This window comes from Octopus bimaculoides, chromosome 25 (genome assembly GCF_001194135.2).
Source record: "Octopus bimaculoides isolate UCB-OBI-ISO-001 chromosome 25, ASM119413v2, whole genome shotgun sequence".
Classification (NCBI taxonomy): Eukaryota; Metazoa; Mollusca; class Cephalopoda; order Octopoda; family Octopodidae; genus Octopus; species Octopus bimaculoides.
Genome location: NC_069005.1, coordinates 581,211 through 594,483, shown reverse-complemented (window position 1 = coordinate 594,483; position 13,273 = coordinate 581,211). Strand labels below are relative to the sequence as shown.

Sequence of the window (13,273 nt, the reverse complement as noted above, 5' to 3'; positions counted from 1 at the left end):
CATTCAGTCTATGAAGTTGGGTCGGACTGTTGGCCACGGCAAGCGCAAATAATTGAGGAGGTCGAGAAACTCTTCATAGAAAAGCCCGATGCCCGTTGTTCATTGGGTTTGCAGCAAACCATTTGCATCAACTTTTTCAAAAAGTCTGGCTCTCCTTCGCAAACCTCCACCATTGAAAATAGGTCCTTTGCGTGGGGTCATCTGTAATATTGGTTGTTAGGCCTTCGTGCATTGAAGCCAATGGAAGAATCCACAACATATACAAAGTTTCTGTGAAAAGATAGGTAAAAGTTTTATATGTGTGGTTTGATTTGAGGAAGATTTGACTGCTATTTCTAGCAAATCAAGGTCTTGTTGCTGACATTGTTGTGGTGACCCTTAAATCATAGTTTCATTTAAAACAGTTTTGTTATTATATAATACCATAACTGACACAACATTGGAGATGTTCCTTAATAGGACAACACTTGATAAATTAAAAAAAGAATGTCTTCAAATTTTTATGACTGTGGGGTTAAGGAGCTTGCTTCCCAGCCACATGGTTCCGGGTTCAGTCCCACTGCCTGGCACTATAACCATGGACCAACTAAAGCCTTGTGAATGGAATTGGTAGATGGAAACTGAAAAGAAGCCCATTGTATATATATGCATGTATTTGTGTGTCTGTCCCCACTACTGCTTGACAGTGTTGGTGTGTTTATGTCCTCTTATAACTTAGCAGTTCAATAAAAGAGACCAATTGAATATGTACCAGATTAAAAAAAAAAAAGTACTGGAGTTGATTTGACTAAAAACTGTTCAGAGCAGTGCTCCAGCTTGGGCACAGTCCTATGACTGGAACATGTCAAAGATGAATGTTAGATTATTGTCGTTTCTTAGGAGACCCTATTTTCTATTGCTGTTGTCAATAACAACAATAAATACAAGATATCCCCCCCCCTCCAAATAATATCAGTTCATTGATACATAACTCTGGCCACAAAATTGCTTTTAAAATCCCACTTCACCTTGGCTGTAAAGAGAATCGTTTAGTATCCTAATAGTGATGGTTTGACCTTTGTCCTTCATTTCAATAGTGAGGTGTTGACACACTAAGAAGAGCATCTTGGTTGTGACATAATAATAATAATAATAATAATAATACCTTCCTCGTGTAGTGTTGCTAAGTAGGTTCAACCGATATTAATTAAAAGAAGCTGATGACTGTCCAACACAAGTACTAGGTGTCTGGGATGGGATGGGATGAGAGATTCAAACTCAGTGGATAAATGAAACAAACGTTCCACCTGATTCTCCCTCTCTAACCAGAATAGGAAACTCTTGCACCCTGGAGAGGTAACAAGAAAGACCACTGGTTTACTATAAACTAAGTCTTTTACAAAATTATTTACTTCGTTTCTTTTTAAAGCTCTGAAACAAAGAACAATATTTGGTTTGCTAATTGATGTGCTGAAAAATATATGTATGTGTGTATAGATATATATATATATATATATAATTAATATGTATATACAACACACACATTGTCTGTGAAAAAACAGATGACAGTTTTATTTATTTTTACCCCTCATCAGGTATTTTATTCTGAGAGAAATTGTTTAACCCAAAAAGATCCATGATTGGGTGTCATTTTGGTGCCAAACTGGCAGAATTGTGAGTTTGACAAAATGTTTAGCAGGATTCTTTCCAGGTTCTTTGATTTCTAACAAGGTCAACCCTTGCCTTTTGTCCTTTTCAGGTCAATAAAATAAGGTACCAGTTGAATACTGAGGTCGATCTAATTGACTTTCCCCTTAAAATTGCTGGCCTTGTGCCAAATTAACTGAAACAAACTAACCTGATGTGTAGGGCTCCCAATTGGCTGCAGCTTTACCCCTGCAAGCTACCCCCATCCATTTGAATATTTCTTCCTGGAAGTTCTACAGTGATGTCCGTTTACTGCAAACTCCTCTCGGTGCAGCGATTAGTGGTTCCATCTTTGAAGTCAACTGGACAAGACACTTGTGGTCAGTTAAGGAGAAAGTTATTTAATGAGGAATCTTCTCTAAAAGCAATGTTTTTGACACCACTTGGTGACTGAAATAACTAATTACTTCTGAAAGGTAGACAGAACCCTTTTCAATTCTGATGTAGATTTTAGAGTGAAGAAGAGACACTCTTGTCAGCGGGTGGAAGGAGAAGGTTCTTTTTTCTGGATATCATTAAAACAAGACAAAAATAATCTTAAAAAAAAAAGAAAATACGAACATTGAACTTTTTGTTTTTTTTTTATGAAAAAGATATATCAAAAAAATTTTTTGTATTTTAACTAAATTTTTATCTGTTGATTGACTTTTCTGAAGAAATAAACCAAATTTTTTCTAAGAAGGTTTTTTTGCTGACATTTTGTGGCTTTGGGTTGATTCAACTGAGTCTGTAAAACCAGATTTCAAGTGTTTGTGACTTTGAATAATTTAATGTGAAGTGGGTGGAAGAAAAAAAAGGCCCGAAATTATGGAGGAGGGGGCCAGTCGATTAGATTAACCCTAGTATGCAACTGGTACTTAATTTATTGACCCTGAAAGGATGTAAGACAAAGTTTAACTCAGATCGTATTTCATCTGTCTTTACGTTGTAAGTTGAAATCTTGCTGGAGTTTGACGTAAAACCTCAAACAACAACAATTATCTCTTTTTCAAAAATGGAGTTAATTGCTGAGGCTAACAAGACCACTTTGTGGCAGTGACTAGAAATAATAAAGATCAATATTAACATTGTTGTCTTCATTTAACTGATCCTGCCTTCCATGCAGGATCTCATGAGCCATAGAGCTATGTCACCTTTGGCATGGCTTCTCTTATGTCAACCCTTCTGTTTTATGGAAATTTGACCACAACGAAAAGGAAGACAATGGTTCTTTAAAACAACAAGGAGGAGGAGGTGATGGAATTTTATTTTCACCTTTCTAAGGTATTTGACAATCATCATTTCTCAAGGGTCAAAAATTGACCCCAGGAATGAACTGTCTTCAAGCAAAGAAGTGTTCTCTGTTGATTACCTGCCTGAATTACAGGCAAAAATCACCATTTCCATGAATAATTCTATCTCCAGATTAAACTGCGTCTGCAGACTGAAACAGGAAATCAAATTTCAGAACATCATCATCTTCATCATCGTTGTTGTTGTCATTTTAACATCCATTTTTCCATGCTTGCATGGGTCAGATGGAGTTTATTGATGCACATTTTCAGTGGCTGGATGCTCTTCCTGTCGTCAACTCTCACCTGTTTCCAACAAAGGTAATATTTCCCCACAGCCAGACATATTTTCACAGAATATTGGAAATGAATAACACTGCCTATGTAACTCACACATATATGATGGGCTTCTTTCAGTTTCCATCTATCTAATTCACTCAAGTAGAGGGGAGTGATTAAGGTGTTGCACTTGTGATTGTAGTTTTGGTTCCCGGTCAGGGCAATGCATTGTGTTCTTGAGCAAAACACTTCATTTTATGCTGCTTTAGTCCACTCAGTTGATAAAAATGAGTTACCCTGTGAGGGACTGGTGTCCTGTCCAAGTGGGGGAAAACACACTACAGAATCTGGAGAAACTGGCCTTAAAGACCTTTTGATGCTTTTGAATTCACACCCAAGCTATAGAAGATACTTGCCCAAGATGCCACGCCTTAAGACTGAACCTGAAACCAAGTGATTGGCAAACCACCACTCAGCTGCGTCTTCATGGAAACTTAAAAAAACAAAAAAACATTTAAAATAGAAACATTTAACCAGTTTATGATTTTTCAATTTTTGTTGATTCATTGAAGCTTGGACATGTTTTCATCCATTGGCTCCTTAATCCCCCATAAGATGATAAAAGATTATGTTGGTAGAGGTGAGCTTCTTGAGAACAGAAAAATAGGTCAGAAAAGAGATTTTGAAGTTGCTTGACTTATCTGTTCGTATTTGATTTCCCCATCAATTGCTGCTAGTTCTTCTCGCAGTCTTTGGTTGAACATTTCAACAGAATCTGCAGAAAAAGGAAAACAAAAAAAAACTAATCACTAGAACATGAGTTTTTTTTGTAAAAGAGATAATGAAACTCTAAAATGAATGGGTTACAAACCTACTGACCAAACTAGCAACTGTTTGTACCCCTTCACTTGGACATTTGAAGCAAAACGGTGAAGTATATGTGCACTACCTCCTCCAGGCACTTGATGTAGGCCTCCGTGTTGAGTCTGAGGCCGTGTGGGAAGACGAATGGAGGCATAATAATGTCACCATCACTAGTGATCACTAGTGATCACTCCAAACACCAGGAGGTTTGGAAATCAAAAAAAAGTATTGAGAAATCTCACAAGTTTGCTTGATCAGGACTGACTTGGTGGGGGAGTAGACAACAACAACAACAGGAACCACATGGTCCTTTTTTAATGGCCATCTTCCAAACTGGTATGGCAGGGGGGTCGATGATTTGCTAGGATCAAACAGAGCTGAACTTTGGCATGTGAATGCTCGTTTTAATGCCAACCACTCTATGATATGGCCTGGGCATGAGAGAGGTCACCATGCAGCCTGCAAGACTAAGGGCCCCTTCAACTGATTAGAGGAGGGGGAAGATTTATGCTACGAGACAAGGGGTTAAAATGAGAGAAGCTTCTGGACCAGAACAGGTTTCTTGTTATAGAGGAGATTACGTGGTTACTCACATTCTAAAAGAGAAGATGGAAGAGGCTGGAATAGAACTGGAAAGAGATTCAAATAATGGTGATGAGGTGTCAGGGTGGATGTTCAAGATATGGGGTGGGGAAAGGAGAGCAAGAAGGGTGGGTGGATAACCTTACCAACTGAGTTCCATTGTTTGTTGTTTGGTAGAACACTTCTTGGATAGGATTCTCTTTTAAAAAAATGCTTCTGTGGCAATTGTCTTGGAAACCTGTTGGAGTTTTGTAATAGCCTGAATGATAATAATAATAATAATAATAATAATAATAATAATAATAATAATCTATAAAAGACGGTTGCTTATAAATTAGTTTTGAGTATGCAATTATTAAAATGTACACTGTCTAGGGAATTCTTATAAATTCCAGTTTTATTATATTTTTTCAAAATGTGATTTTCAAATTTCTTTTATCATTGCAAGATTCAATCACAAAACAAATGTTTATTCACTGTGACATGGCTATAGAAGTGTCCCCTGCCCCACTGACTATGTTTCCTCAAAACTTTCTGAAAAATGGATGGTCTTTAATGAAATTTTCTTCAAGCATGTTTCAAATGGAGTAGATAACAATTATATTAGAATTTAATGTGAAGAAAAAGAACAAATAGGGGAGAATTGATAGTTCATGTATCTTAACTTTGCTTCCTCGTGTTTTGAAAAATTATGTTGATAAACAAAATGACAAATGTCCACAGTAGCAGCAAGAAATGACATCAACAGCAGTAACAGCAACAAAGGCAACAATAACAAATAAATGAAACACAACAAAAGTTGAGACAACTCAAAATGTCAGTATTTAGAGTTTTGTCATTTCTTACCTGATGGAATTGTCTGAAGATCTTGGGAGAGGAGTTGGTTTCATAATGGTCATGTCTGAATGCTTTATGTGATTCCTGCCTGGAAAATGATTTGGGTAATCAAAGGAGTTGCTCATGGGGTAGATTGGGTCCAGGAGATAGAGACCATTTCCCTTCAACAAAACACACAGTCCTTCGTTACTAGTCATGCAATAATAACAACAACAACAACAACAACAACAATAGTTTCAAATTTTGGCAGAAATTTCGAAGTTGATTAGATTGACCCCTGATGCTCAACTGGTACTTGTTTTATTGACCCTGAAAGGACAAAAGGCAAAGTCAACCTCAGTGGAATTTGAACTCAGAATGTGCAGATGGATGAAACGCCACTAAGCATTTTGCATGGTGTGCCAACGATTCTTTTCTGTAGCCCAAAATTTTTGGAGAGGGAGGCCAGTCGATTAGATTGACCCCAGTATACAACTGGTACTTAATTTATTGACCTCCAAAAGGATGAAAGGCAAAATCGACCTTGGCAGAATTTGAACTTAGAATGTAGTGGCAGACAAAATACCACTAAGCATTTCTCCCGGTGTGCCAACGGTTCTGCCAGCTCAGCGCCTTAATAATAATGTGTTTGACCAACACACATTCACAAAACACTTGGGACAAGGACCTGACCAGTTTTTTAAGTTCATGAAATGTAAGAAGAATATTTCAAGATATCAATCCTGGTCCTCTCTTGCAGAACAAATCAGAGATGTTCTCTGCCTCAAATGTCTTTTTATTTTCTGAATATGATATCAGTGTCATACAGAATCTGAAACATAAAAATGCCAATTAATAAAAAATATTGGCCTTGGGTTGTAGAAGACATTTGTGCAAGGTGCTGTGCAGTGGGACTGAACACAAGACATGGTTAGGAGGCAAGCTTCTTGATTATTAGCCATTTGTATATAAATATATATATATATATACACACATACACATACGTATGCATGTGTTTGTGTTTGTTTACATTGTTATTCTACAAAGACTGCTATTAACTCTTACCTGGAGTTATATTTCCTTACATTTATAATTTGCAAAGCAATTACATTAAACTTTAACCAGGAATTAATAAAATGGATTCTTTGAACACAGGAAGACATTAAAAAAAAAAAGGTCAAAGACGTGTGTACCTGTCCGTAAGCGGTGGTGGTTTTGGTTTTGTATCCAGCTCCAAATCTTTCATTAGCGTTAGTGAGTTGAGGTGGTGTTTGATATGATGGCCACCTGTCTTTCTGGTTTGCATACATGGACATTCCAGACATTCTAGAAAGGAAACCAAAGATAAGCAGAGCAAAAAAGTGGTACGAACATAAACCTGGATGCATCATCGAAAATGATAATGCAAAGATCCTATGGGATTTTATGATTCAGTGTGACCATGAGATAGAGAATAGGAAACTAGACATAATGTTAATTGAGAAAGAAAGCAAACGATGCTGGATCTTAGACATAGCATGCCCAACTGACAACAAGGTATGCGATAAGGAAGAATGAAAAGTCGAGAGATATGATAGGTTAGCTTGGGGAGTTAAGCAGTTGTGGTCGATGAAAAAGGTAGCAGTAGTACCAATAATTGTTGGAGTCCTGGGAACAGTGAGTAAAAATCTTGAGAAGTACATGGAACAAACAGGGGCTGCAATAAGGGTGGAGCACTTGCAGAAAACAGCACTGCTGGGAACTGCTCGAATACTCCGGATGGTGCTCGGAAAATAAGGGGTGTTATCTTAGTTTACTCGTAGTGAACAGCTGACACCGTAGTACATCTCCAGTGTTAGAAGCTGTGCAAAGGCAATAAATAATAACAACTATGATGATTTGAGTGGGAAATATGAAAGTTGTAGTCAATGAGGCGAGTTAGACATGATACCAATAGTAATTGGTGCACTTGGAAGTATCAGCACTCAACTACCAGCACAGTTCAACTAGATTGGTGCAAATGTGAAGGTAGAACACCTACCAAAAACCAGCATTGCTTGGAACTGCAAGAATTCTTGGCAGGGTTCTTGAAGCATGACCAGTAAACCAGTATGAATGAGCATGAAATCTTGATGGAATTTTTTAAATTTAGATCACTTTAAAACAGGAAGTGTCAGAGAACCAGGACACACAGACACAAACTGTACATTAGGTATTGAGTTCTCCCATTTATAAATATGAGTGAAGATTCTATTGGTGGCCCCAAGAAAATTTGAGTCATTGCATCAATCTTCACTATTTGGCATTTGTTGGTAGAAAAAGACAAATCCTTGTAAAAATAAAAAATACTTCTATTCTCTTCCAAATGGGAATTAAATGCTTCAGAACGTGTGTGTGTGTGTGTGTGTGTGATAGAGAGAGAAAGCTATTATTGAAATAAATGCTCTTGCAAACCTCTCCAGTTGCTCCAGTTGATAAAGAAGAGTCTCATTCTCTTTATACAGCTGCTTCTGTTCTTGGAGGAGGCCACCATTTTCCTGGTAGAGTTGTCTGTTCTCAGATCTGGAAGCAACAACATAGAATTATCAGTAGAACACAAGCAATGAGGCAGGAGAAATAGAATTATATACACACACCCAGAACCATGCTGATAGCCTGGGAGTGAAATTTAGGATTTCTTGGTTTTCTGTGAATCAATTTTGATAAAACTTTTCAAAATCAATTCACAGAAAACCAAGAAATCCTAAATTTCACTCCTAAGCTATCAGCATGGTTCTGGGTGTGTGTGTGTGTATGTATGTGTATATATATATATATATATATATATATATATATATATAGCAACTGTTATGTGCAACAAAAGCAGTATTAGATTAAAATAGCCAAAAATACACAGCCATAAAAGCAAGTTTTCTGTCCATTATTCATGCTGGCATGTGTCGGACAGTTTGACAGGAGCTGTCCAGGTGCCAATTATGTTTTGGCATGGTGTCTATGGCTGGATGGCCTTCCTGACACTAGGAAAAACAAAATCAAGAGGAAAAAGAAAACAAAAAATCCAATGATGACCAACCTTAATGACTCATTTTCTACCATATATTCCTGCAGCATCTCATAAAGGGAACTCTCAACCAATTTTGGGGTCATTTCTAGAAGAAAACGAAGAAGGAAGATAAATTTTGTCCATGAAATTGAATCTCTTCTTGCAAGTTTTCTTTCCTCCATTGAGAATATTGGAAAGCGTGTTTTGCTATAGCTTTGCGCTGATCAATGCTTTGGGAGGAAATTGTGTGGAAACCTGTCATGTGTATGTATGGACGAATGTATGTATGTGTTTGCTCCCCTCATCACTGCTTGACATCTGGAGTTGGTTTGTTTACGTCCCCAGATCTTTGCAATTCCAGAAAAAGAGGCTGATAAGATAAGCACCAAACTTTAAAAAATAAGTACTGAAGTCAATTTGTTCCACTAAACCTGTCGAGTGCCCCAGCATGGCCGCAGTCCCATGACTGAAACAAGTAAAAGAGATAAGACAAAAACAGAAACCCAGCCCCCACAACTGGTTACTTACGAGAATATTGTTTCAATTTTTCAGTAATCGTTTGTTTATCTTTGGATTGAACCTGGTTCTGGGAGACTGTTGGAAACGAGAGCTGCAAAGTATTAAGAAGGAATCAGGAACATCTGAAGACATGTGGATATTGTGTTTTGTTGAATAAAGGCTGAACAAACTCTGAACCCTTTTTTGTTATCTGAATTCCATTGAAGGACACTGACCCGATTTCAATTAATTTTGAAAATAATGAAGAATTTAGTAAAATAACTTTGTCATAAAATTAATTGAAACATAAATTAGTATGAAATTTTGATGGAAAGTTTTAATTTGGATCACTTTATATCATAGAACAAAGAAGGGTGGTTAAAGAACAATTATACTCGAAAGAGATGTGGCAACAAGTAAAGGGGCCATATTAGGGTTGATGGCTGAGTTGGTAGGGAAGCTGTTCACTAGATAAAGACGGGTGAGGGTGGCAGGGTCTATACATACATCTTAGCAGAGAGCAATTATCACTGGTTGATGATAAGAAATTACATCTGCATGGAATGATCTGGTGAAACTTAACAGTTATGGTACAGACTTACTGCAGAGGAAATTGGCTGCCATTTCTTTCTGCACTTCTGTTACTTTGTTGCACAATGGATTTTAATGGAGGAATTGGAGGGTGATCAATAAAATGTTACAGATTTGATTGAGTTACCATTGAGAATGGATGTTGAAGAACTAAGCAATTTTTTTTATTATCTTACAGTGTTGGGGTTAAATTATAAGACAAATCTAAAGAAGGACACAGAAAATCTTCACCATAAGGAACAGATACTTAACTCATCCGTTATAAGGGAGAAAGCAATAAGTGAACATTTAAGGGTTGAGTAAAAGAATTCAAAGAGTTAGCTCCCTTAAAATACACTTTTCCTAATTCCCTGACCAGTTTTGAAGAGACCGAGGCAGCAAGCTGGTGGAATCGTTATTAGCAGACCAGACAAAAGGCTTAGCAGCATTTCGTCCACTTTTACGTTCTGAGTTCAATTTTTGCCATGGTCCACTTTGCCTTTGCTTCCTTTTGGGGTTGATAAGTTGCAGTCAAGCATTATGGTCAGTATAATCAATTAGTCCCCTCCCACAAAGTTTCAGGCCTTGTGCTTATGTGAGAAAGGATTGTTCTTATTATCAAGGCTGGCAGAATTGTCAGTGCATCAGACAAAATGCTTAGCAACATTTATGTTGTAAGTTCAAATCCCACTGAGATTAACTTTGCCGTTTACCCCTTTGGGGTTAATAAAATAAAATAGCAGTCAAGTACTGGGGGGATTGATGTAATCAATCTATCCCTACCCCTAAAACAGCTGGCCTTGTGCCAAATGTAAAATAATAATAATAATTATTATTATTGTTATTGCAAAACAGAATACAAAGGAATTCTTTCCGGCAGTTGATCGTTTCTGCCAATTTGCCACCAATGAGTTAATGATTAGACCAACCTTTGATAGAATAAGTACCATATTGACATAAGTAGTGGAGCTGAATACGGCTAAGCCATACACTTAAAGGGGGTGCTCCAGTATGGCAGAAGTTCAAGGATTAAAAGCTGTAAAATGTGATGCAGGGATGTAATATTGATAAGCATTAGCTTGCAATGATGTTGAGTTTAGTTTCCTGCCCCACCCCCAAAGGAAAATTCACTGCTGTATGTCTCCCTAGGGAGATACTCATACCATAGCTTTACCTGGTTTTTCAAGTATTGATTCTCATTTCTCAGGATCTGAAGCTCCTTTTTCAGAGTCCCAATATATTTTTCTCGTGGGTCCTGGAAAATAAGAAGAAGAGAAGCAGTCATAATGTGTGCCACTCTCCCTATACACACTTGCAATCTTGACCCAAACATACTCCCTATTCTTATGTCCCCTCTCACTTCTGCCTTGAAGGGTCCACCCTGCACCCCATCACCACTATTTTTACCTCTTTTCGGTTCCACCATGTAGCTCTTTCTTTCATATTTTACCCTCTCATCTCTTAGCATAATGAAGCCCCCAGTTGTAGGAAATCTTAGCCTTGTGAGCTGCACAAGAATTGGTGCCACATAAACAAAAAGCACCCAGTACACTCCGTAAAATGGTTGGCATTAGGAAGAGCATTGAGCCATAGCAGACGTTGAGGACCGATGTAGTCGTCCGACTCATCAGATCCTGTCAAATCATCCGGGCCATGTCAGTATGAAAGATGAACATTAAAAGATGATTATGATGATGATGACAACCTCTTTATTCATCTACTTTAGCTTATGTTATGAACAGGGATTTTAGGAATAATTATTTCCCTGCAGCCTGCCAAATATTTCAATTCAGTTTAGCAAGACCAAAGCAGTTTGACACCCTCTTTATACAGAGTCTCCAAGATTGAAGGAGTGGTGGGGGTAAAGGAGGAAGTGATCCTCAAACCAGGGATCTGGTCTGAATACAATGGAGTGGATTCTGTTAAGAGCAGCTAAGGACCAGGTGGATAAAGTTCATAACTCCATTACAAAGAAAGAAGCGAAGAAGAAAGAAGCCACAAGATTCTGTTACTTACGAATGCAACGACTGGCTTTGTTAGAATACATTTGGCTCTGGTACTGTAACGGAGGGTGTTGATGGTTTCAGTGACACTGTAGGACGAAGGAGTGATACATGCTATCTGCAAGGCACACAAAAATCACAAGAAATTTCAAGCATGAATGACATTATTACTGCTTCTTTTTTTTTGTTTAAACCAAAATTATATTCTTGTGAAGAATCATGAAGAATGGATTCGATCAAACGAATCAAATTTATGGATTTTTGCATGCCTAAACTAATTTTTATCTTTATATTTTTATAACATCTTTTGCAAATGATGCTGAGGTTGGTGGTTGCTATGATGATGATGATGATGATGATTGTCTTAACCTTTTCTTTCTTCCCAAATCATCAACAAACCTCCAACCCGTATACCTTCTCTGTCAATTTAGGTTGCATCAAACATTCACATTTCCCACCCATACAAGTGCAGCCATTACATATGTATCTAAAAAAATCCTGTTTAACTGGACCCATGGACCAATAGTGCCCAGGCATTTTATTAATTCATCTTTATATTGCCCTTAACATTTATTTCTAATTCCCTGAGCTTCATCCTATCTTCCTGACAGATTCTCACCACTGTGTGTGGGCAAGGTTTCCTTATTTGTGTACCAAATTCTTAACCTCTCTTTAATATATTGCATTACATTTCTTACCCCAATCCTTGTTACATTCCTTACCACCCCAGAGTTCAGTCACCACAACTGTTTCTCCCCACTCACCACCATATCTACATTTTCCCTCCTCCTAATCTCTGCTCTAAAAATGTCAAATATGTCTGCTTCTTCATCGTCAAATTCTTCAATGATGCCAGCATTCTTCATGATTTTCTTGTCTTTTCTCCCATTGTTTCTCGTCTCCTCCATCAGTGGCTCCATTTGTAAACCAGGTGGACCACCTTTTAATTCAATGTCATTGAAAGACAAACATCCTAAACAAGAACTCAGTCCAGCCTGGCCCAGCCCAGCTCGGCTCAATCCACTTAAGACATCACTCTTAAAGAAACTCCATTATCTGACATCTTATATTTGCTTTTCTTTTGTTGCCATCATTGAAGTGGTTGGAATATTATTCATACAACTCTAGGGTGGTATGCCTAATCTGCTGCCACCTACCAAGTTTAAAAAGCAGCTTCTATGTAGTTGCCTGACTTGTTAGAAACAGCAACCAAATCTCCTTCAAATAACAGCCTAACATCTTAGAAAAAGATGGCCACATTGGCTAATGTGGTCGTGATTGTCTTTGGTTGAGGACTTGAATATTCTTGATCCCAGACCGACAGGAAACAACTGCACCATTGGGTTCTTTAGTACTTTTAGTGAAATTTGGTCTGTTTGAAATGTGAAGGGGCATGGCGTAGTGGTTAGGGCGTTTGGCTCGTGATTGCAAGGCTGTGAGTTCAATATCTGGTGGTGCATTGTGTCCTTGAGCAAGACCTCTGTATATATATATATATATATATATATATATATATATATATCCACATAAGCACATAGATATACAGCCAGACAGATGTGTACATATATCTATACACACACACACACACACACACATTTGTCTCCCTCAAAGATAAAAGCTAAAGAATAGAATGGTAGAAAATATGGAGTAATTGGTTGTGGGTATGGGTGTATTTGTTTTCT

The 13,273-nt window shown here is 37.7% G+C and overlaps 2 protein-coding genes across 9 annotated transcripts in view; one reads left to right on the top strand and one right to left on the bottom strand.

The window, feature by feature from the left end:
* The window catches only part of LOC106869564 (nuclear cap-binding protein subunit 3), a 48,247-nt gene that overhangs the window by 26,052 nt on the left and 8,922 nt on the right, over nt 1-13,273 (top strand). For 2 of the 7 annotated variants that reach the window (XR_001409411.2, XM_014915361.2), the window contains one exon: nt 9,073-9,215. The exons of the other annotated variants lie outside the window; for them this stretch is intronic. Coding sequence is in view for 1 of the 2 variants with exons in the window: in XM_014915361.2 (XP_014770847.1) it covers nt 9,073-9,098 (26 nt within the window). In the remaining variant the exon portion in view is untranslated. Of the gene's footprint in view, nt 1-9,072; nt 9,216-13,273 lie in introns of those variants that run through there. 7 annotated transcript variants of the gene reach the window in all.
* LOC106869565 (kinesin-like protein KIF12) overlaps nt 126-13,273 on the bottom strand; it is a 37,573-nt gene continuing 24,425 nt past the window's right edge. For both annotated transcript variants that reach the window (XM_014915363.2, XM_052976595.1), the window contains 9 exons: nt 11,605-11,709; nt 10,763-10,843; nt 9,049-9,130; nt 8,551-8,626; nt 7,932-8,039; nt 6,692-6,824; nt 5,529-5,680; nt 4,829-4,941; nt 126-4,011 (listed from right to left, as the gene is read on the bottom strand). In XM_014915363.2, the coding sequence (XP_014770849.1) occupies nt 3,905-4,011; nt 4,829-4,941; nt 5,529-5,680; nt 6,692-6,824; nt 7,932-8,039; nt 8,551-8,626; nt 9,049-9,130; nt 10,763-10,843; nt 11,605-11,709 (957 nt within the window). In that variant the 3' untranslated portion in view covers nt 126-3,904. The remainder of the gene's footprint in view (nt 4,012-4,828; nt 4,942-5,528; nt 5,681-6,691; nt 6,825-7,931; nt 8,040-8,550; nt 8,627-9,048; nt 9,131-10,762; nt 10,844-11,604; nt 11,710-13,273) is intronic.